The following is a 22944-nucleotide window of genomic DNA, read 5'->3' on the forward strand; positions in this document are numbered from 1 at the left end:
GGGAAAGTAATAATTGGAAAGGGGAAATTGAAAAATGCTAAATTGACTAAGCGGACAAAAATGTTCAATCAAGACAAGAAACAATAAAAAACTTGCGAGGTGTTACCGTTGGGGGGTACGACCAGAGTGGCGTGTTGGGTATACCCGAGTATACGCTTGTGACCGAGGGGAGTTCAGTCCACGTCAGAACCTTAACATCCTCCCTCGGTTCTGTCTGTACCGATATACTGAGTAACTGGATGGACATTGCATTCATGTAACTATGCATTCTGTCCAAAATGTGCCCGGGTGATTTGCATGTACGTACATCCCATAGGCACTCCGTAATACGCACTCGCTCAATGGGAAATGATACTCGCCTGTGCTGAGGCAGTTACTGTCCAGCTCACACGGAACCACACGCCCGACTAAGCAGAAACGGAAGACGCGGATATCCCAGACGAGCCTTTGAGGACAGGCATGACCACAGCCATGCGAGGGATTGGTATCCAGTAGATGCGAGTAGCATAGGAGCCTGATCAGCATCCCCGTAGAGAAGAACAACATCCCTACGCCGTCGCAGTAACAACCTCGAGGAAAAGTGGGTGAACAAAAGAGTGTTCATTGACGAAAGCGTGCTTCGTAACGATGCTGAGGGTTACGTTGCCGTAGCCCATGACAATAATGAGAAACACTACTTCGACATGTTCTTTTCATTCCTTTTCCTCCGGGGGGCGAGAACAAGAAATGCCCCCCCCCCTTTTTCTTTTTTCAGCTTTTTTTGTTCACCAGATCTAAACGCAACACAAAACCCGAACAAGCCTTCATCATCATGCCTAGCACCATTCAGGTGGCCGAGTCTCGAGACTCTGAGCCCTGTCTGGTCCCGTCACTTCCGGTCTCCAGATCCCCACCATCCCTGCTCACGAGGACTCGTTGCCCATAACAGCAGCCCTTGCATCGGCATATAGTGGGGTGATGCCCGTCCAGAGTTGGAACTGTGCAAGTAGTAGTATCTCCGTCAGCAAGCCAAGAAGGGAAAAAAAAAAAAAAAAAAAAAAAAAAAAAAAAAAAAAAAAAAAAAAGACAAGCCCTTAGGTGATTACACCAACTCGGGTGAGATGACAAACATACCTGATACCACCCCTGCGCAGCAAGCACTTCCAACCCGGGGATCGTCACCCAACCAGCATCCTCCGCCAGCTGCATCAGCGGCGTGTGTCTCGGCGTGTACGCCATCTCGAGCAGCACCCGCGGTTCGCCCTTTTCCTTGCCCGCCGCCCCGCCGCCCTGCAGCGCCGTGACGAGCACTTCGCGCATCCCGGAATCGATAGGCTTGTCGGCGGGGATCGTGCTGACGACGACGGTGGGGAGTTCGTGGCGCGCGGCGACGGCGACGGCCTCTTCGCGCGTGGCGAGGTGCTGGATCCGATAGTCGGCGGGGAAGCCGTCGGCCAGCTCTTTCACCCGCTCCGGCGTCCGCGCGACCACGTAAATGGGCGCGTAACCCAGCGAATGTAGCGCGTAGATGGCCGCCCGGGTCGTGCCGCCCGAGCCCACTACCATGCCTGCGCCGGGGGGCGAGGCGACGCCGGCGGAACGGAGCGCAAAGACCATGCCCCTCCAGTCGGTGTTATCGCCGAGGAGGGTCGGCTTGTTGTCACCCTTCGCCGCCGAGGGGATCGGGATGATGGTGTTGACGGCGCCGATGGCGCGCGCGGCCTCGGAGATGTCGTCCAGCAGCGGCACAATGTCGAGCTTGAGCGGGATGGTCACCGAGGCGCCGCCAAAGTGTGGCGCGCGGATAAGGTCCTGGACGTCCGACGCCTTGTCCGTCTCGAAGAGCGAGTAATGGTGCGGCAGGCCGGTGGCGCCGAACAGCGTGTTGTGGAGCGCGGGCGAGCGCGACGAGCTGATGGGCTTGCCGAAGAGGTAGAACGACTTGGGCTCGAGCTCGCCAATAAGGGCGAGCGCTTGCCGGATCTCGGTAGCCGAGAGCTGCCCGGGCGCCGCCTTAGCCGGGAGGTCGGGGTGAGAGACTGGCGTCATGAAGCCGTTGAGCACCCTACTAAGTTTGCCGGCGGGCCCCATGTTGAGAGCGATGATCGGCGTGTCGTGGGCAGCGAGCATCTTTGTCTTGAAGCTGGTGAGGGCAAAGTTATCGCCAATCTCTCCGGCCATGCCAACGAGCTTGATGACGTCGCCGTACTGCAGCGCCTTGTTGTAGAAGGGGATCCAGGAACCGTTCCTCCACGACAGCTTCGACTGTGGGTCATGGTGGGACGCAATGATGCGGGTGAAGCCCTTCGACACGGTGACGGCTTCCAGAATGTCGGCCGGCATGGTCACCTCCAAATCGAGGAACTCGACGCCGGTCCGCAAGCCGATCTGGTAGAGCCGGCGAGCCAGCTCGTAGTCGTCATCGGGGAACCTACCCCCCTGACTGACCGTGCGCACCGTGTAGACGATCGGGATCTTGGCTACCGACCGGAGAAGGGCGACCTGGTGAGCGACGAACTCGGGGTCGTAGCTCTCCAACAAGTCCACGCGCAGTTCCACCGCATCGGACCCTACCACGGCCCCGGGGATGATATCCAGGGCTGTAGAGACGTTCGGCACGGTCAACGAGACGAAGAAGCTGTGCTTCTTCTTGCGGACCTCTTCCAGGTGCCTGGACCGGCCGCAGATGACGGAAAGGAAGCGGCTGAAGTCGACGGGTGGGCCTCGGAGCGCCTCGGAGCCATCCAGGTGAGGGCTGTGGTACTGGAAATTGCTGCACTCCTCGAACCACGGTTTTCGGCGGTAGTAGACCTCGCGGATGTTTTCCGAGTAGGCGGGGCGGGTCTTGTCCCTCATGAGGTACTCGACTACCTGGTCGGTATCGCGGTGGACCATGAGGACACAGCCGCCGCTCTTGTGGTATGAGATGAGCAGCTTGCGCGCCTCCTCGGTCTCGACGATGCCGCCGCCGCAGGAGAAGATGTATCCCCTGGACTGGTTCTTGATGACGTCCTCGAGGAGCTCGAGCTCGGCCTTCCTGAAGCCTTCCCAGCCGCGCTCGCCCCGGATGATTTCCGGGATGGTCATGCCCTCTCTCCTTTCCAATTCAACATCCAGATCGACCAGAGGCCTCTGCAGGATCTCGGACATCCACCGACCAGCCGTAGACTTGCCCGCGCCGCGCATGCCGATGATGAAGATCGACCGGTCCGTGCCCGAGCCGGATGGCTGTACGACCTGCTTCTTGGTCGGGTCCTCCTCCCCGGCAAGGTGGACCTTGAAGGCCTGGGACAGGATGTCCCACCACCCTGGCCAGGTCTTCGCGGTGCACTCGCGTTCGAGGATCAGAACGCGGTGCGGTGCGACGGTGGCGAGAACGCTGAAGCTCATCGCCACGCGGTGATCGTCATAGCAGTAGACGCCGTCGGTCGGGTTCTGCAGTTCTTGGTACGGCCTCCCGGTCACCTCGATGCCGTCTTCGAGCTCGTTACAGTGGACGCCGAATTTCGCGAGCTGGTCCTTCATGGCCGCGATCCGGTTGCATTCCTTGACGCGCTGGTTGGCGATGCCGGTGATCTGGGTAGTGCCCGAGGCGACGGCGGCGAGAACAGAGGCAGTCAGGAAAGCGTCCGTCATGGGCTCCATGTCGACGTGCTCGATCGCCTTGAGCGTTCCGATGGGCGGTCCGGTAACGGTGGTCGAGGTCTCCGTCTGCTCGACGGTGCATCCCATGGGGCGGAGCACCTCGACGGCGAAACGGGCATCGCCCTGGAGGGAGGCGGAGCCGATGTTCGGAATGGTGCAAGTAGTGCCGGTGATGGCGGCGACAGCCAAGGGGTAAGTAGCCGAGCTGGCGTCGCTTTCGACGACGTAGTCGGCAGGGTTCTTGTAGACGCCCTGTGGGATGTGGTAGGTATTGGGGTCCTCGGACGATCTCTCGACGTCGATGCCGAACGAGGCCATCATGGCGATGGTCATGTCGATGTACGGCTGCGAGATGGGCTTGCCGCCGACGAGCCGGAGCGTGACGGGCTTGTGGGCGTAAGGAGCAGCCATCAAGATGGACGAGACGTACTGCGAGGAAACGGTGGCGGCGAGTTCGATCAACCCACCGGCGAAGCCGGCATTGGCATCCACCTGGACCGGCAGGCTCTTCTCCTTTTCCAGGTACTTGACGCCGACGCCGTTGGCGCGGAGGGCATCGACGAGCGGGCCGATGGGCCTGACCTTCATCCGCGCGTTGCCCGTCAGGACGGTGGAAGAGACGGAGGTTGGCGAGCAGAGGGCCACGACCGACGTCAGGAAGCGCGACGCGGTGCCGGCGTTGCCGAGGTACAGAGGCTCGGCGCTGGCCTTGAGCTTGCCGCCCTTACCCTTGACGACGAGGACCTCTCCGGCATCCTCCCAAGTATAAGTCGCACCTTGGAGCTGGGCAATGGCGGTGAGCATGTATTGCGTGTCGTCCGAGTGGAGGAGCCCGTGGATGCGCGTGGTGCCCTCTCCCAGGGCAGCCAGGATCAGGGCGCGGTTGGAGATGCTCTTGGAGCCGGGCGGGGTCACGCTGACCGAGAGGTTCTCCGGGACGCCGGGGGTGACGCGGATCGAGGGCGACAGGACGATGCGGATGGCGCGGTCGTCGACCACGGTGGCCTTGGGCTCGTAGGTCTTGCCGATGGCCGAGAGCAGCACGATCTTCTTCTTGCGGCCCTCGTTCTTCTTGTCGACGGCCATCTTCTGGAGCAGGACGTCGACGGGGCACTCCTTGCTGGCCGACAGCTTGGCGACGCGCTTGTCGTGGACGGAGGTGGGCAGGTCGTAACTCGCGATGCACTTGGTCAGGCGGGCGACAGCATCCGGACGGAGGACGCCGAGAAAGCGGGCGAGTTCGGCCTCCTTGACCATGCCGATGGCGACGCACTCTCCGTGGAGGACCTGGGGCGCAAGGATGGCCTCGTAGGCGTGGCCAATGGAGTGGCCAAAGTTGAGCAGGTTGCGGAGGCCGCCCTCGCGCTCGTCCGCCGAGACCACCTGAGCCTTGACCCCGGCCGAACCCAACACGATGCGCTTGAGGATGTGGCGGATGGGGGCGAGGCGGGCAGAGGGGCTCGAGCCCTTGGAGCGGATGGCCTCGAGGATCGCGGGCGCGTTCTCCTCGAGCGCGGTGAACTCGGCCTCGTTCCAGATGGCGGCCGTCTTGATCACCTCAGCCATGCCGTTGATGAACTCGCGGACCGGCAGGGTCTCGAGGAAGGCCAGGTCGATGTAGATGCGCCTCGGCTGCCAAAAGGCGCCAATCAAGTTCTTTCCCATGGGCACGTCGATGGCCGTCTTGCCGCCGATGGACGAGTCCACCATGGAGAGGAGCGTCGTGGGAACCTGGACGAAGCGGACGCCGCGCATGAAGGTGGCGGCGACGTACCCGATCATGTCCCCGATGACGCCGCCTCCGAGGGCGATGATGACGGTGTCGCGGGTGCACGTGTGCGAGAGCATCCAGTCCTCGATCTCGGCCTTGGTCTCGCGGCCCTTGGAGTACTCGCCGGGCGGGATGGCGTAGGTGAGCAGGCGGACATCTTTCGGGGCGGCGGCTTCGAAGACGGTCTGGAAGGGAGGAACGTAGGTCTGGTAGAGGTTCGTGTCGGTGATGAGGACGTAGGTAGACGACGGCAGGTTCTGGAGCAGGTCGTGAGTCACAAAGTTCAGCCAGATTCCGTGGTCGACGACGATGTCCTCTTTGCCGAGAATCGCGATCCGCGTCGGACCCGAGCTGCTGGTGCCCGCCATGGTTGTCAGACTGTGCCTGAGGGCTCGACTGCGCCCAGCATGCGCCTGCGGTCTGTTGGTTTCCCAGGGCGGTTTCGTGGGCGGGGCGGGGCGGTGCGCTTGGGCGAGCTGCGATTTCGGGATGGGGTGTTGGTTTAAATTTCAGGTGGGCAGGCAGGCGGCAGCTCTTCCCGTCGCGGGGGAAAAAAAAAAACAAGCGGATCCCGCGTCTCGGAGCAGCGACAATCGGGCATCAGCCCTGTGCGTTGGTGACACAGCAGGCTTGGCTCCAGAAAAGCCAGAAAAATACGGCGTAATTGAAGGGACAATTCGCAGTCTCAGGGCGAGTCTCTGCATGTGTCTGCAACGGAGATTTGAAACATCTGGCTTGGTTCGAGTGCGTGTATATACAAAAATTGAATACAAGAGGAGAGCAACCAAGGTACTATTAGATTCTGAGCGGGAGCCTCTGTGCGCGTGTGCGCGTGTGTGCGTGTGTGCAGGCCGTTCTGTCTCAACTTGAGAGATCATGCGCGGACCAAGGTAAAACAGAATCTAAAGGTCTACCGTCGTGGTGTCCAACTAGTCCGCTCAGCGTGGCCCGGCGTTATGCTTTACTAGTAGATGACCTTCCGGGTGACTGAAGATGGGATTCAGGAGAGCAGAGCCGCTGTCGGAGCTGCCAATGGTGGGGTTCTGCAAAAGCGGCATGGCGGGGCATCTGTTGAGCTGCCTGTGGGGTTCGCCTCAGTCACCACGAATCTTGGCAAACGGCGCGAATGCGCATTACGCTCTGCACATAGCCGATATCGTACCCGCTACTTCCAGTTCCCGACGTACTGCGCGTGGCTTCCCCAGAGCATTGTCCCGCAGCCACAACAGGCAACAAGCAGGCAGCAAGACGTCCTTGAAGAATCTCGACCCTGACGAGTGAACCATGTGAACCAAAACATGCCCAGCCTACGATAGAAAGCATAACTTGAATGCAGGGGCCCCCGTGGTCTGTTGCCTAGAGCTGATGACGGGGTTTCGGCTTCTGCTTCGACTGAAGCACACAACTTATGGATCTGACGATAAAGCCGCCGAGACCCGCTCTCTCCATGGACTCGGATGGATTGAGGCGTCAAGCTCCTTTTCCAATCGTTTCCAATCGTTTCCAATCGTCCTCGAGCTCATCAATCCTGCCCGCATCGTCCCCTACGTTGTCTCTTGCTTGCCGTGACCAGGCTTTCCACCATGGCGAGTCCCAAATCAGTCCTCTCCAAGACGCTGCACAGCATCACGCTCAGCAAGATTCGCGAGCTGGAATCGCGCCGCAAGTCGTACGAGGACCGCAAGCGTGTGTATCTGGCCAAGGCCGACGCCGCCGTCGACGAGCGGGACCGCCTCGCCTGCCTTCTCGAGGCCGTGAAGGAACTCTGCCCGGCCGCATGGAAAGATGCCGAGTTCAAGAATGTCCAGCGTTGGTTGGACCAGTCGCGCTATGACGCCTCGATCCCCGTGTCTAAGCTGGATAGCTTCAGCCGCCAGCTCCGCGGCAAGCTCGACATCCAGAGCCGCAAGTTGGACTTGGCCCATCTGTACTCGCGCCTCCTGACTGGTATGTAACACACATCCATACCCTAAGCCTCCCCGCCATGTTTTTCTTTTTGTCACCCGTTCTAGGAATATCCTGTTTTTCTTGTTCTGACATGCGCCTGTAGAATGGATGGATCAGCCCGTCACCGACCCGTTGCCAGCCTCGGCCGACGATCCGGACGAAGACTCGTTTGAGCTTATCGAACGTCAACGGCAGCGGCTGAGCGAGCTCGTCGACAAGTTCGAATCCGTCGTGTTCGAGCCGCTCGAGACGGATGAGGTCGAGATCCGCAGCTTCCTCGACGACCTGTTTTCGGACGAGGCGAGCCAAAGAGAGCTGAAAGACCTGCGCGACAGGATCGCCAGGGAGAGCACAAAGTTCGCTTCCGAGACTGCTCCCTTCACCCAGGAGTCCCTCACCAGCTGCATCAAGGGGCTCCTGACCGAGGATATCCTCAGCGACGAGAAGCAGGCCATCCTGCGCGACTTTCTCGAGAGCGATGTGGCCAAGTCGGAGATCGCCGACGTCTTGAACATGCGGTTTTCCGACCTAAAGCAGTGGCACTGGGACGCCGGAGAGGACGGCATTCGTGTCATGCCCCGCCGCGGCCTCAACGGCAAGTACCGGGTATGGGCCGACGACGATATCCTGCAAATGATCTTCGTCCAATATATCGGCATCAGACTCTGCAACATGCTCAAGCCGGCTCTGAAGAACTTCATGAACGCCGTATGCTTGCGGGATCTTGAGGGCCACATGGCGCCCTCGGCAGCCGAGTCCAATAGGAGATGGTTCTACCTGGGTACCAAGGGGACTTATGGCGGGTCCATGGAGGTGCGGCGCAAGTCGGACTACATCAATACGTTCCTGCTCTCGCAGCTGCCTGCCACCGAGACATCACTATACGATGGCGGTGTCGGATACGACGATGATGATGACGATGGTGCTGCGAAGAGCGTGAAGGAGGTGGACGTGACCTACAACCCGCCGAAACGGTCTGGGATCAAGCAGCAACTATTGCGCTACCTCACCGCAGAGCTGATGGTCCATCGGCTGCGAAATGTCACGTACGACACCCGCGAAGGCCCCGGGCACGGCGTCGCCCTGGTCCAGACCGACCTGCAGTGGTATGCCACCGGTCTCCCGCACAGCACAATCTTTGCCGTTATGCGCTACATCGGCTTCGGGCAGGACTGGATCGACTTCTTCAAGAAGTACCTCGAGTCTCCCCTGAACCTGGACGCCGCCTCGGACAACCGGCCGCAGCTCGGCCCCCGCATCCGCAAGAGGGGCGTCCCCATGGCGCACTCGTCGGAGAAGTTCACGGGGGAGCTGGTGCTGTTCTTCATGGATCTCGCCGTCAACCGCAAGACCGGCGTGCTGTTGTACCGCCTGCACGACGATATCTGGCTCGTCGGCGAGCCGGAGAGGAGCGCCCAGGCTTGGAAGTGCATGCAGACGTTCGCCAGGGTCTTTGGCCTGGAGTTCAACAAGTCCAAGACCGGGTCCGTCTACCTCCCTGGCTCGGCCAAGAGGGATCCGACCATTGCTCGAACACTGCCTGCTGGCCCTGTCCGGATAGGCTTCCTATGTCTGGACCCCGAGACGGGCAAATGGGGCATCGACGACAAGCTGGTAGCGGCGCACGTCGACCAGCTCAAGAAGCAGCTGTCCGAGTGCAACAGCGTGCTGTCGTGGGTCCAGACATGGAACAGCTGCATCGGCCGTTTCTTTAGCCACACCTTTGGCGAACCTGCCTACTGCTTCGGGCGGAAGCATATCGACGCGGTCCTGGACACGTATCGCCTTATGATGAAGAGGTTGTTCCCTGGCTCAGACGGCAAGGAAGGAAGCGTCGTCGAACACAGTAAGCGAAATTTGACCCCCATATATACATATATATGTTTTTTGCGCCTATATGGGTTTGCTCTCTGTGCAGTACACTAACCACCGCAACCCCCCTCCCCCCCCTCCCCCCCTTCTAGTCAAGGGCATGATCCAGGATCGTTTCGGAGCCTCGAACTTACCCGATTCATTCATCTACTTGCCGGAACAGCTGGGAGGCCTGGGGCTCCGGAACCCCTTTGTCAGCTTGTTCCTGGTTCGCAACAAAATCACCGAGAGCCCTGAAGAGGTAATCATGGACTTTCTGAGGAGAGAGCGGGAAAAGTACCTGGAAGAAAAGAAGAACTTTGAGAGCCTGGACGACCTGGAGCGGCATCAGCGGCTGCGCCGATGTTTCCTGCACGACGAGGATGCCAGAGAAAGGGTCATTTCGGATTCGGAGATGACGACCTTCTTCTCGCTCGAAGAATATTCCCGCTACCGCGAACGATGGAGCTCCGACTTCCTAAAGACCTTCGAGAAGCTGATCTGCGTTCCGGAGATGGAGGGCATCACGCTGAGCAAGGAGGTAGAGAGCGGGCTGAGGGCGTTCCTCGCCGACTGTGTCCGGCTCGACGCCGAGAAAAAGTGGCTACTCCAGCTCTACGCAAAAGAGCTGCTCGATAATTTTGGCGGGCTCAACCTGGTCGACAAGAAGTTCCTGCCTGTCGGCGTGCTGACCATGATGAGGGGCAAGAAGGTCAGCTGGAACATGGTTCTATGAGCCTGTGCATGCGAAAGAGCGCGCCGTAGTCTGGGAAGCAACCAAGAACGTAAATCATGCACGACCTTATATCATACACAGTACACGCTGTTGGGTCTTTTTTTTTTTTTTTTTTTTTGTCCGCTCGCCCCGGGATTGCTCATCTGCCCAACCGAGCCTCCGTCCCATGAGAGTTTGAGCGCGGCATACACACGTCCCCCTTCCTCCCCCGGGAGTTCCCTTTCCCCTCTCCTCCCGCTTTTTTTGCCTGGAATCACGAGTTACAGGTCCGCCGGCCCAGGCTCATAATCATGCTCATGCTCATACCCCACCATCGGCCGCCGATCTCTCCCCGTTGAGATCGAAGCGACCGCGAACCAAGTCGGCCTTTGCCGGGCTGACGCTCGGCTGCCGGTACCACAGCTTGTGCCCGGCCCACAGGACCACAAAGAGAATCAGGCTGATGTATGCCGCGAAGAAGTCGCTCACGTTCCAGCGGACGAAGGCAGTGAAGCCCTGGGTCAGGGTGATGAGGACGTTGAAGAAGAGGCCGTAGATGGCCGTGTACGGCTGGAAGCGCGACACGTACGGCAGCTCGGAGCGCGGGATGCCCTGGGCCTTGAGCGCGCGCATGAAGGCCAGGTGGGACAGGCAGGTGCTCGCCCAGGTGGTCAAGCCGGCCACGCCGCTAATGTTGAGCAGCCAGTTGAACACCTTGCCGCCGTCTTCGGACAGGTTGAGGAAGCCGAGCAGGCCGAACGCGGCGGTGCCGCCGACCGCCCACACGGGGATGCCCCACCGGTTCGTCCTCTTGAAGATGGCGGGCGCCTGGCCCTCCTCGGCGAGCGCCAGCAGCACGCGGCTGCCCGAGTAGACGTTGGAGTTGGCGGCCGAGAGCACGGCCGTCAGGAGGACGGCGTTGATGATGTCGGGCAGCACCTTGACGCCGGCGCGCCGGGCGGCGATGACGAGGGGCGAGGCGGACGCGTTGGACGAGTCGCTGAGCAGGTCCCGGTCGGACGAGGGCACCACCATGGTGATGAGGAGCATGGTCACGACGAACAGGAGCATGATGCCCCAGTACGTGACGCGGATCGCCCGGGGCACCGTCTTGCGCGGATCGCGGGCCTCGCCGGCGCCCACGCCGACCAGCTCGGCACCCTGATACGACACCGAGGCCTGGATCATGACCGCCCAGAAGCCGACGAACTTCCCGATCCCGCCGGGGACCAGGTACTCGTTGAAGGCGCCCGGGTCCTTCCAGAACCGGAAGCCCAGGACACCCTCCTGACCGACACCGGCGGCGACGCAGATGGCGAAGATGATGAAGCCGACGATGGTGATGACTTTGAGGCTCGACAGCCACATCTCGAGCTCGCCGTAGATGCCGACCGGGAGGTGGTTGACGACGGTGAAGACGACCCAAAAGATGGCGATGATGATGCCGATGTTCAGGTCGTGATTCCAGTACTGGATGATGAGGCCGGCGGCAACGAGTGAGAGGGCATAGGTGATGGCCCCTGTTGGCAAACATGCGTGTCAGTACCACCGGCCATCATCCTCGTCATAACGCACAAAATGTGAGAGGGTGGTGAAAGGAAGAGGTAGAACAACCAACTTACAGCCAAACCAGTACAGCCACCCGACCGCGAAGCCCAGGCTCGGATCAACAAATCTCGTCGCATAGGCCGAGAATGCCCCTGCCGTGGGGATATAGGTCGCCATTTCTCCCAGGCAGACCATCACCGACCACAAGATGGTCCCGACGAACATGTACGAGATCAGACACCCGGCCGGGCCAGCCTTGACCAGGGCCGTGCCGGTGCCCAGGAAGAAGCCGGTGCCGATGGTGCCACCAATGGCGATGAAGTTGAGGTGCCTCCCGGAGAGCTGACGCTGCAGCTCGCCCTGCTGCGCCGAGTCGGCGTCGCTGGCGCCCTTCTCGCCCGTCTTCTTGCTCTTCTCGCCGCCGACGGCGTATGCCGTCGACCCCATGACGCCGATGTCCTCCCCGGAGGACGACCAGTCCCCCGGAACCGCGCTGGCCTTCATAGGGGCCTTGTCTGACGGCGCCCTGGGCGCTCTGCGTACTCGTTGTCGGCTTGGCCTCGGCGGGGGGCGGTCCGGCGTGAGAGGTTGACCAGGCTGGCGAGCTATGGCAGATAAGGAGGACTTGGTGGAAAGAAAAGGGGGGGGGAGGAGGTTCGAGTTATCGACGCGTCCCAACCGTGGCGCGTGATACTATGCGCGCAACGGCGTCCAGCAAGCGACCACCCAGATTAGACGAGCCTGATAGGACGGGGAAACGGTGGAACAGCAGCTGAAAGTAACGCCGAGACGAAAAGTTGTCTGTTGGAACCCACCTCCCTCTCCTCCCTTCCGCGAGGGAAGTCAGAAACTCAACAGGAAAAAAAATTGTTGTTCTTGTGGATACCTAGCTACCCTACTCCGTACTCCGTATCCGCTATGCCAAATACCCTCACATCCCGACTACCAAGAGCTCCCCCGGTGGTACAAAAAAAAACTCAATGAGTACGGTAAAGTGGCATCCCATGACGAAGTGAGCGAATGGGCCGTGACCCGCAAAGACCCTGAATCCAACTGGGATGAGCCCAGAGTGCAACAACCCAACTGCTGCTCCCCAACGACTGCGATGGAAACTTCCGACAGAATAGGACTGTCTAGATGGAACCAGAAAAGAGGCTCAGGTAAGCACAACCCTGTCTGTTGAGAATCGTTTCTCCAGCGCTGTGGGCCTTGAGTGGGTGATGGTTACCGAATCCGTGTTGGATAACCTCGTTGTTGGACGACACAAAACGACACGGGACAGGAAATTCAGGGGTATCAACAATTCAACTCAACTGCTCTACAAATGTTGTTGTGAACAGACGAACGAACGAACAGACCCCTTTACCAACTGCTTGCATTCATCTGAACTTATCTCACCAGCATTGCCAAAGCAAAAAAGGCACATCGAGCAGAATTTTTTTTTTCTTCTGTTGCTTTCTCGTTTTGGCCCCGATTTTTGCCATTACATACCGAGCAAGTTGCCGCATCCGAGCCTTGGAACCACACAAACCACCGAAATGCCGACGGTACCCAGTTCGGGCTAAGCCCAGACCCTGCCCGCTGGCCCCCACTGACCGGATCACCCATGAGAGTGAGGAAAAGAAATGCACCGAACCAAGCCAAGGCCCTTATCTCCTTAATCGACCGAACCCACTAGCGTAACAACCCACCACTGCCGCACATAACTACCTTACGTACCAATGCGTATCGTACATACCTTAACATACCCACCTATCGAAAGTTCTTCGAGAAAGTAAACTAAGCTACGGAGTAATCCGTACGGATTAATCCGTACATCCCACGCGCTCACGCACACCGATGATGCCTGCTGACAGAGATCCCAAGAAACGCAACACGTTTCCCACAACAGACCACCGACCACACCATGGGAAAACCTCGCTTTAACACACCACCATCCGCAGCGCAGCCGGAGAGGAACGGAGGGGAGGGGACCGGAGGCACCCGAAGCCAGCCATCTCCGAGGACGCCACATAGCTACCTACCACTCAAGTACGGCCGGCCGGCGGCAGATCAGGTGCATACTGTAAGTAGTAGGAGTAGTATTCCATGCATGCATGCCGAAGAGTCTCGCCTCGCCGAAGGAAGAGCGAAATCGTATGTTGTGGTGCTCCGCATCCCGTACATAACCTCATCACCCCATTCAGCCCAGGAAACAAAAAAAGACCCTTCCCGAACATCTTCGAGGGCGCCGAAGCCCCCGACACGGCCGCAGCCGACCTGTTCTATTCGATGTTTTGGTAGTCTTTTTTTTTTGGCATGCGATTATGTATGTGCATACCGAACCTTGAGCAAGGCAAAGTAGGTAAACGTGGTTCTTCGTGTTCAGCAGGAAAATCTATTTCGTGCACTACTGCGTACGAGGAAAAAAAAAAAAACCAACAGCCGGGACCCACTGCGGATCGCTGCAGTAGCACCGGTATATCTCTTGCGTGGCTCCTTGCCAAGGAGATCCCGTACTTGTGCCGAACCACGCAGATGCTCGAACGGTGACACCGGAGTCTTGCCGAGGAACCGCCAAGCCTAACCCGAGATGGCAAAGACATGGATCCCTTTCTCAAATGCGGCAACCTCGTGCCAACATGTTTTACTCTCATAGTACATCTCGTGCTTGCTGACACACTCTCTCGCGCCTTTCCTGTTCGACGCGAACCAATCATGACAGACGTCCCCTGTGCTGAATTGGGTTGGTGTGGAGATGACGCAAATATAACATCGATTGCCGCCTAAGCTGCTGCAGAGCAAACTTAACCCCCCTACTGTAAACTAGTTTTTGATGGTATCATACAGAGACAAGGTGACCAGCACCAGAGAGTGAAGTGCTGTGGATGCCGCAAGCCCAAAAGCAAACCGAATAATAATACCGCAACCCCTCACTGATGATAGGACAAACACGTGTCAAAAACCACATATGCTGTAGGCTCAAGGCCCCAGTACTTGTTGTGTATGCATGGACCGTAGCAAGACGAGCTCCGTGACGCCAGGCCTTTTTTTGTTTTCAATGCACAATTTCCCAGAATGTGCTTCTCTTCAGGGAACTTCCATATGCTCCTCTTCATGGGACGAATGTTGCCGCGATGGCCGACCGCTCGAATCGGTGGTCTCCGGTAGCTTATCGTTCCACTTGCTGCTGGTAATCGGGTTGACATGCATCAGGTACATTGTGTCAATCTCCTCGAGGCTCCGGTCCTTGCTCTCGATGAGGAAGAAGAACACGACGAGGACAAGCGCTGCGCAGCAGCCCGCGAACACCAGGCCGTAGAGATAGTCGATAGCGTCCGTGATGAAGCGCGTGAAGAAGCTCATCAGGAAGTTCCAGAGCCAGTTGCTCGCCGTGGCGAGCGCCATGGCCGGGGCGCGGTACTTGGCGGGGTAGAGCTCGGCGACGACAGTCCAGACGAGGGGACCCCAGGTCGTAGCGAAAGCGACAATGAACAGGCACGAGAAGACGATGAGAACGTTGCCGGCCTGGGGGGTGTTGGCAGGGTTCACCGGGTCGAGCTTGAAGTGGCCGACAAAGGAATAGACCAAGAAGCACACCATCATCCAGAGAGCACCGGCTATGAGAGCGTTTCTCCGGCCGCACTTCTTCACCACATAGAGGCCGCCAAAGGTGCAGAAGACATTTACAGACCCGAGGATGATCTGAGTCACGTAGCTGTCGCTAAGGCCCGTGGCCCTGAAGATGGTGGTCCCGTAGTAGAAGAAGAAGTTGGCACCGGTGAGTTGTTGTCCGGCCTGCCAAGCTTGTTAGTGACTTTTTCCCTGGCTAAGAGACGGGCGTCTGAGACCACTAACCTGCAAGGTGATACCCAGCAGAGTCCGGTAAAACATGCGAGGGCCCGTGAAGATCTCATACCAGCTGGTGGCCGCGCCAGCCCTCTCCTCCTCGAGCTTGGTGCGAATGTCGTCAATCTGCTGGTTGACGGAGGGAGCGTCGGTATCCAGACCGGCCAAGCGTGCGATGGTGCGGCGGGCCTCGTCTTCGCGGCCCTTGCGGTACGCGAAGCGAGGGGACTCGGGCAGCAAAAGGATACCGCCGCCAAGAATTAGCGACCAGAGGAACGACAGGCCGTTGGGAATGCGCCAGGATGCCGAATTCGTCATATTGTGAGTTCCATAGTTGACCATCTCGGCGGTCCAGATGCCGAGCGTGATAAAGAGCTGATAGGTAGAGATAAGGACGCCTCTGAGAATGGCAGGGCTGGACTCGGACTGGTACATGGGGACTGCAACCGAGAGCGAGCCGATGCCGAGGCCAGTGACGAGGCGGCCGACAGCAAACTGGGCCCAGACAGACTTGGACGAGATTTCAATGATGTTGCCGACACAGCAAAACAGAGCGGACACCGAAATGGCCATGCGGCGACCAAGAGTATCGGCAATGTTGCCGGCGATCAAAGAGCCGAAGAGGCAGCCAGCGGGGAGGAGGCCGACAATGGCACCCTGGCGAGGGGCGCTGAAGTCATAGGCTCCCGTGTTAGGGTTGTACTCTCCGAAGCGGCGGCCGTAGTCCTCCATGTCGAAAAAGCCCGAGATCTGACCGCTGGAGTTGCAATCAGCCAAGAGTCCGAATGTGGATGGTGGCAACCTTGCTTGCTTGCTTACCTGACATAACCAAACATGAAGCCACCAATACTGGCCACGGCGCCGAGGAACAGGGCAATGGCCGTGATTTTCTGCTCGGCAGCTATGGTGGCCGCCGACGGCGGCTCTGGCTTCGCTGGTGTGCCATGCTCGGCCGTTGGGTTTTGGAAGCGTTTAAATGCCATCGTCTTGTCAATTCTGTTTCTGTGGTTAAAGGAGTCTGGTGGCTAGTCAAGGGACCACAAGGTCTCCCTCATAAAGACACAGGTGTATGAGAACAAAACCCAGAAGGTAAAAACGTTGAGAAGCCGGGGCCGCTTGCAATGCTATTATATCCGAAGTGGTGGAGTTAGAGCAGAGAGCGCCCATGACGGCCCAGACCCCGAATTAAAAAGAAAAACATGAGAGTTCCGGTCAGCTGGACATGCAGGCTCCGAAACTTGGAGAAGGAGAGGAAGGCGCGAGGAGACGAGGGGCCCCATGGAGTCGACTCGCAGGAGCGGAGAGTATCTGCCTTGTGCAGGACCGGGCCTGCCGAAAGTGGAGGCTCCGACCCTCGTGGTTGCGCCTTCCCGAGCCAAGCTGAGACGCTTGGAAGCATCCCTGTGAGAGCCAACCTGCGTCGAACTCTTGGAAACATTCACGTAGTGTACAGCGGTACCTGTAACATCGCATATCACACCAGAAAGACCCGCCAAACATGGCTTGTGACAGCATGGCTTAACGTCATCGTTCACGGGCGGTGGGGTGACGTTATCGGCCCGTTGCCCATCGGAATTGGCGGAGATCTCCTGCGGCTCCGTCGCGGTGGACCAGGGTGGAGCTTCCAGGCACAACACAACCCTGCGGATCTGGATACCTCGCCGCGAGGTCGCCCGCCAAACTGACCACGACATGGCTTCGCCAGCGCCGCGAACTCTAGATACTCCAGGTCTAATGCCCCAGCAAGTGAGCTGTTCGGTATCCGGGGCCCCAATTGTTTCTCCCCCCAAATCACGCATCCCACACACGAAGTCCGTAGTGTTTCCCCCACGTCCGCCTGTTGGACACAACAGACCATCCCACGCCGATGATGGAAGGTTTCCGCTCTAGGTCCCACTTCGCCAGGAGGTGCCGCCGCAGTGAGCCCGCCGCGGCCAGTCGCGCGGCTCGCTTCTCAATAGACCTTGTATTTCTCCGAATCGGAACCCTGCGGCAACGGCCGCTAACGGCAGACGGTCTTTTGATCTACCGGTCTCGGGGATAAGAGAAGCTCGTGTCAAAAACCAAGGCAGTCGCGTTACATAACCAACAGAGCATCGACAGGAGACCGGGTATCCTGATCGCTTTCAGGACCTCTCGTTCGGATTCGCTCATCGGGTATGCGCCTTGCCATATTTGAAATCAACAGTGATTGATGAGGCTCCATAAAACACATTGTTCGGATCTTCTGACGGGCCGAGGCGATCGACAATGGACGGCGGATTGTTCGATGTCCCCATTGTGATGATCTCGTTTGAATTGTCGGGATGAAGGCTATCAGGGTTAAAGTATCTTCATCACTCTGAGTCCTGTCCGATTCGACCGAAACGCGAACTTGTGAAACAGTCCTAAGTACCTGTCCGTACACCCGATGCAGTTGCGCCTCCCGGACCTTCCACAGGTGGTGGCCTTCTCAATCAAGGGTGCGGGGAGTGATCTCAGCTGGCGAGGAGAGGTATCTGTAGAACTGCTGCCGCCCAGTGTCCTCCAAGCCGTTGCGTGTTAGTTGTACTAAGGGCTGTCGCCGCGCACTGAGAAATTTGAGAGACAAAATGGAGCCAGAAGGTGCAGGAGATGGAATGTCGTCGGCGAGTTGAACTTGAAAATCTCGGCATGCGTCAGCCGAAGGGAAGATCCGCCCCTGATGCCTTTCCAGAACAGGAAAGAACGGACGCCATCAGCCAATCATCCTCGGCCATGTACGGAGTACGGAGTAACGGATGTGTGAAACACATATTCGGTTAGTGAGTTTACTAACAAATCCGTAATGCGTTCTCGCGGAAAAAAAACGCCCCTGTTGACGCGTTTGGCGCGCGTTCCGGCACGCCTGGCCACTAGATGCGTGAATGATGATTTAAATCAGCGAGCCAAGCCTCCAGAGGATTTAAGGGTGCCGCGGACACCTGGAGCTCTTTCTTTCTTTCTTTCTCTTTGCTCTTGTTTTTGGTTCTCTTTTTCCCCCTTTTTCTCTTATCTTTTTTATTCTCCTTTCTCTTTCTTTCTTTCTTTTCTGTCCATTCGGACCGGCACCTCTCGCCCCCTCCACTTTTACTAAAGGGCTTCCTGCCAAGTGGCAGGGACACGTCTCGTTGTTACTCGACAGTCCTTAAACTCTTGTTCCTCTTTCCCTGTAATTAAGAACGACTCGCTCCGGTAATCCTCGCTGTACCGCTAGGACTGACTCCCTCCTTCTATAATGTGACCCGGGAGGCTGTTGCGGCGAAGGGTTGCACCTGTCGGGAAGCGTGCTCAGCGGTTCCGACCTGAGAACGCGAGCGGTAACCGAAATGCCGATTGTGCCTCCTGACAAGTGTGCCGCCACCTACTGGCAGACCCGGGCAGCAGTCCATTTCACGGGATTCAAGTCGAGCGATCCGATGGTGGCCCAGCGCCAGGTTCACGCTTATAGCCTGCCGGGTGGACGTCGGGCATGAAAACGCTCTAGTATGCTTCATCGAGGACAGGCCCAGGGCTGTTATTTATGAGCTGACACGCGGGAACGCAGGAAGGAAGAGAAGTTTGTGATAACTACGCCCCCCCCCCCCCCCCCCCCCCCCCCATTTTTCTTCATTTTTTCCCCTGGACCAAACCCATTCTGCGCTTCCGCTGTCGAAGGTGGAGTGCGATTGAAGCCACGACGTGTACAATCTAACATGCAGCAGCTGAGTTGTCGCCTGGATGGCTTTGGACCATGGCCAGGTCCCGACGCTGGGCTGACGGTCGCCATCGCTTGACCCAGGACCATCGATGCCACAACCTCAAATGCCGTCAGTGACGGGAGTTGCATCCTAATTCCCTCGGGGCCTCTCCACAGTGTCTTACGAGGAATACCAGCAACTGGCAGCTTCCTAAGCCGTCGTCGTCGCACTTGCCGTTTCAGTCGTGGACGACGGGCAGTTCGGGTCGGTTATGGTGGCGATTCCCCATCCAGTAGAACACTGTGGGCAGTGTACGCTCGCCGTCGGGCACCGGGTGACGGTCGTCGGGCTGACGGCGGCGCGGTCGCATCCGCACGGCAGCACGACATACGCTGCGGTGATTTTGTTTCAGCGCACTTGCTGGCTCAGCTGCCGTGTCTGCGAAGGGGGAGGGGGAGGGGGAATAGAGGGCCCCTTTATGAAATGTTTACTGACCATCCGAAATGCACCACACCGAGGTGGTGGTCGGGCATGCGAACTCGCATCCGGTGGTTAGATACGACGTTGCCGTCGGCCGGTACGTGCATGACGCCGGCAGTGTGGGTGGCGAGGTCGGGGCCGTGATCGTGCTGGATCGTGGAGGATGGCAGGCCGGGGAGCTCATGCCAAACTGGATGTTGTCACGCTGTCAGGCCAACTCTGCGTAGCTGTTGGGAGGAGCCTGTCTGCTAACATGAGGGAGGCAGCAATCGCCAAAGTGAACCGTGAGTTTGCCGCGATCATCGTGTCTTGGTGTGCTGACTTTGGTCCCCTTTGTTGGCGAAACGGTCGATCCTAGAACGAAGCGTTGAGGGATATTGTGAGGTTGATGAGGGAGGAGTGCATGGACTTGAGCCTTCCGGCTTATCGCCAAAAGTTACCGGGTATGTCCTAGCCATTGCTACCGCGGTATGTGAACGAGCCGGTCAATGTCACTGCGAAGAATGAACCATCCGGCCTAGCCAGAGTTAATATCGTGGTTTCTAGCCATCATCCTATCGGCCAGATCCTTCCGCCGCCAAAGTTCTGAGCTCGTATTCTACTTGTGGCTTGAAAGTCTGTCATGGGGCTTCCTGAAGCACGAATCGGCAAATTTGGCTGTGCTCCTAAGTCTCTTACGAGCCAAATATCTAGATGACAGAAAGGGTTGGCATAGCCCCTCTACTGCGACTGACGGGTGCTGTTAATAATTCACGTAGACGTACGTGCATACATATACGTACATACATGCGCCAAGCAGTCGTCTTGTAGGGGATGGATTTAAGGTGCAGCTGATGCCCGGATGAGGTTAGGGAAGTTAACGTCCTCGTAGATCTTGTTTATCCGAACTCGGGGGAATGATGTAATCATGATCCGGAGTCTCAATAATTGAGGGTAGTCGCCATGGAAGCTCCAAATTTGCGTTGGTATATGGGGCGCTCAAGAACGCTATACATTTTGGCAGACCATACGAGTTCCGTGATGCATCCACTAGCCGGGCTGTTGTTGGATTGGGCTAGACTCCGTTCAATTATTGATCCAAGTCTATATCCCCGATGTACCATGCTTTTCGATTGGTGCACAGAAGCTTGATCTTGTCTTAGGCCTTTTTCAGCCTTCTTAGGTCTGTACATCATAACCCGTTTTCAGTCATTTGGGTTATATGCTTCTCTTCTTGCTGTAGTTGGTTGGTGTCGAACAGATATAATTTAAGTATTGACATTTAACGCAATTATATGGATAAACGAGAGCGTTACTCCGCTTCATTTCTTTGGTGCGCGAGCCTGGGATCCTGCAGGCGCATTTGCCGGCATTGCAGTCCGGATGATGTGGTGTGTTGTCGGGCTGTTCGAGTAAGGTAATTATGCCGGTTCTGATGGCACTGAGGAGCAGCAGGGGTTTCATATAATGCTCCTCTGCATTTCGCCGGATACACTTGTGAGGATGCGCTCATTTCAGATGTCCCTTTTTCTTTTTTTTTCTTTTTTTTCTCTTAAAAAAAGGGTATTTGTGACTGTCCGTGGCGAGTGAGGCTCTGGGAGGCGAAGCAATTAACAACTAGTATTTTCTGGCCATCAAAGAGGACCATGTTCAAGTTAGGGCCACTATGAACTTGGGGCAACTTGCCTGGCAAGAGGCGGTTGGTTATCTATGGCCGACTGTTAGCATGCGTCTGACAAAGAAAACCTGAAGTAATCAGTACGTAGTAATGGGTAACCACGGCATTCGAGGTTCTGTGTCGAAGCAACCTACCTTAGTATGCAGGGCAGGGTGGCAGTTGGCTAGTTCTGGATCCTATGAGCATCAACACGGCACAGGGACGTCGATGGCAGAAGAACGGAAGTATGACATTGGTCACCCCCTTCTGACCGAGTTCATCTTTCTCGTGGGGTGCGTCGTGTACCTAATCAAACCAACGAAAATGTCTGTGGGTGTTGCACCTGGTCTACAGCCGCCACTACAATCAACGTATACCCAGGGAAAAACAGAGAAGTTGGTCGACATGAGTTTACTCATCCCATGCCGGTACTTTCCATTATCCAGCACCTATTTCATGGGGATGTAGCACACCGAAACTCTGACCATTTGGCGTGCCTGGTGAGCTCTGGTTATCTACGATTACATCGGTGCCTCGTGAAAGCAACGACGTCTAGACGTCCCCAACAACCAGTCCAGACCCCGAGAGACACCCAGATATTCACCGAAACTGAGCCGTATTGCTACCAGGCAAGGGCCGGGGTGGCAATCTTGCGGAAGCTGCCCGGAACGGCCCGACGAGCATCATGACCGAGAAGGGAATCGTTATCTAAAGCTGCGCAAGGCCATATACACACAGCGTGTTGAGGAGTACCGTGGCTCCATGTCACCACGGGCTGGGAGTTGAAGAGATTTATCACAAACTACCCTCGCACGTGGTAGTAATGGTTGTTCAAGGGTTTTTTTTTTCGGTCTCATTCTAATCATAATTATGCCCGATCATCAACTAGAGTCAAGACCAGAGCAACTCGAGAAAGTTGCGACAAGAGCTCCCAGTCACCCGGAACAATGACCCAGTACTTATTCTGCGTATATCGGAGATCTAATCATGCGTGGGGCAAATTCGCCCACATTCATATCGCGATTTTCTTCAGGTCTCGAACTACGAGCGGCTTAGATCTCCTGCCCTCGAGCGGTAGACTCAAAGCTTAGAAAGGCAGGAGCCTTTGTGTTCTCGGCCAAGGGGGGAAGGTACATACAGCCTGCTTTTGTGAACAAGGATAGGGCTGTAAGCAGGGACCCAACGTCTGACCTCCAGCTTAAGGCCACTAAACGGCTTGTTTGTCATTAGAGGGGCTAAATCTGCCCAGGTTCGAGAGGTCATGGACTTTGACACTCGGTGGTTGACAGCTAACTGGAGCTGGGCTATTGTGACCTAAGATGAAAGGCTGGTGAAACCGGACCAGATTCGGTTCCCAAAACCCGATGAATGATAGAATCTGTGCCTGCTCGTGCCACCGATAAAATATGCAGCAGGCCAGCTAAGACGACAGCGGCCCGCGAAAAAAAAGACACGGGAACTGTTGATGCTCTCCCATCGCACAAACATCGACGTCCATGGCACGTGCCATCCTGATTAAACCAGAATCGTGGGGAGAATAGGCAACCTGGGAGGTTTAAAACTGCTGCGCAACATGTCCATGCTCGCACACCACCAACACAAATCACTGATGCAAATCGGATGTCTATTCAAAAGGAGCATCCCACGGAGCAGGCGTCCAATATTCTTGGTGATTGTCGAGCGCCTGCCTTCCATGCCCTCAGCTGGCCGCCCGACTCCACTCAAGCCTTGGACCGCAGCTGAGCTAACCCCATACGAACCTAAGCAAGCTGACAATCAAGGCAACAACATCAGGGGGAAGCGGTAAGTCATACGATACAAAGCCAAACAAATTATTAGGGACGGCACAGGAGAACTAATTATTCGC

General features: G+C 57.2%; 5 protein-coding genes across 5 annotated transcripts; all 5 read right to left on the reverse strand.

Annotated features, from left to right (window-relative positions):
- Positions 1–902: 902 nt before the first annotated feature.
- On the reverse strand, positions 903–5763 carry P884DRAFT_194198 (EPSP synthase-domain-containing protein; the record flags this gene model as incomplete). The annotated part of the gene is made up of 2 exons (XM_069437814.1): positions 903–977; positions 1114–5763. 2 exons carry the CDS (start codon positions 5761–5763, stop codon positions 903–905), a joined length of 4725 nt encoding a protein of 1574 aa, XP_069300124.1.
- Positions 5764–10229: 4466 nt separating this feature from the next.
- Positions 10230–11960, reverse strand: P884DRAFT_290200 (amino acid permease/ SLC12A domain-containing protein; the record flags this gene model as incomplete). Its single annotated transcript, XM_069444046.1, has 2 exons — positions 10230–11428; positions 11531–11960. The coding sequence occupies 2 exons, from the start codon at positions 11958–11960 to the stop codon at positions 10230–10232; spliced, it is 1629 nt and encodes a 542-aa protein (XP_069300125.1).
- A 2565-nt stretch (positions 11961–14525) lies between these two features.
- P884DRAFT_267607 (general substrate transporter) lies at positions 14526–16267 on the reverse strand (the record flags this gene model as incomplete). Its single annotated transcript, XM_069442126.1, has 3 exons — positions 14526–15233; positions 15294–16041; positions 16104–16267. 3 exons carry the CDS (start codon positions 16265–16267, stop codon positions 14526–14528), a joined length of 1620 nt encoding a protein of 539 aa, XP_069300126.1.
- Positions 16268–16362: 95 nt separating this feature from the next.
- On the reverse strand, positions 16363–17409 carry P884DRAFT_96224 (uncharacterized protein). The gene has a single exon (XM_069446198.1). It carries the CDS (start codon positions 17081–17083, stop codon positions 16412–16414), a length of 672 nt encoding a protein of 223 aa, XP_069300127.1. The 5' UTR covers positions 17084–17409; the 3' UTR covers positions 16363–16411.
- Positions 17410–19171: 1762 nt separating this feature from the next.
- P884DRAFT_275532 (uncharacterized protein) lies at positions 19172–20385 on the reverse strand (the record flags this gene model as incomplete). The annotated part of the gene is made up of 3 exons (XM_069442855.1): positions 19172–19353; positions 19457–19631; positions 20383–20385. The coding sequence occupies 3 exons, from the start codon at positions 20383–20385 to the stop codon at positions 19172–19174; spliced, it is 360 nt and encodes a 119-aa protein (XP_069300128.1).
- Positions 20386–22944: the final 2559 nt, after the last annotated feature.

This window comes from Thermothelomyces heterothallicus, assembly GCF_042370625.1.
Source record: "Thermothelomyces heterothallicus CBS 202.75 unplaced genomic scaffold P884_scaffold_4, whole genome shotgun sequence".
Classification (NCBI taxonomy): domain Eukaryota; kingdom Fungi; phylum Ascomycota; class Sordariomycetes; order Sordariales; family Chaetomiaceae; genus Thermothelomyces; species Thermothelomyces heterothallicus.

Excerpts from the sequence above, each read along its gene's own strand:
- P884DRAFT_96224 (XM_069446198.1), bottom strand. The coding sequence starts at position 17,083 with ATGCGTGATTTGGGGGGAGAAACAATTGGGGCCCCGGATACCGAACAG.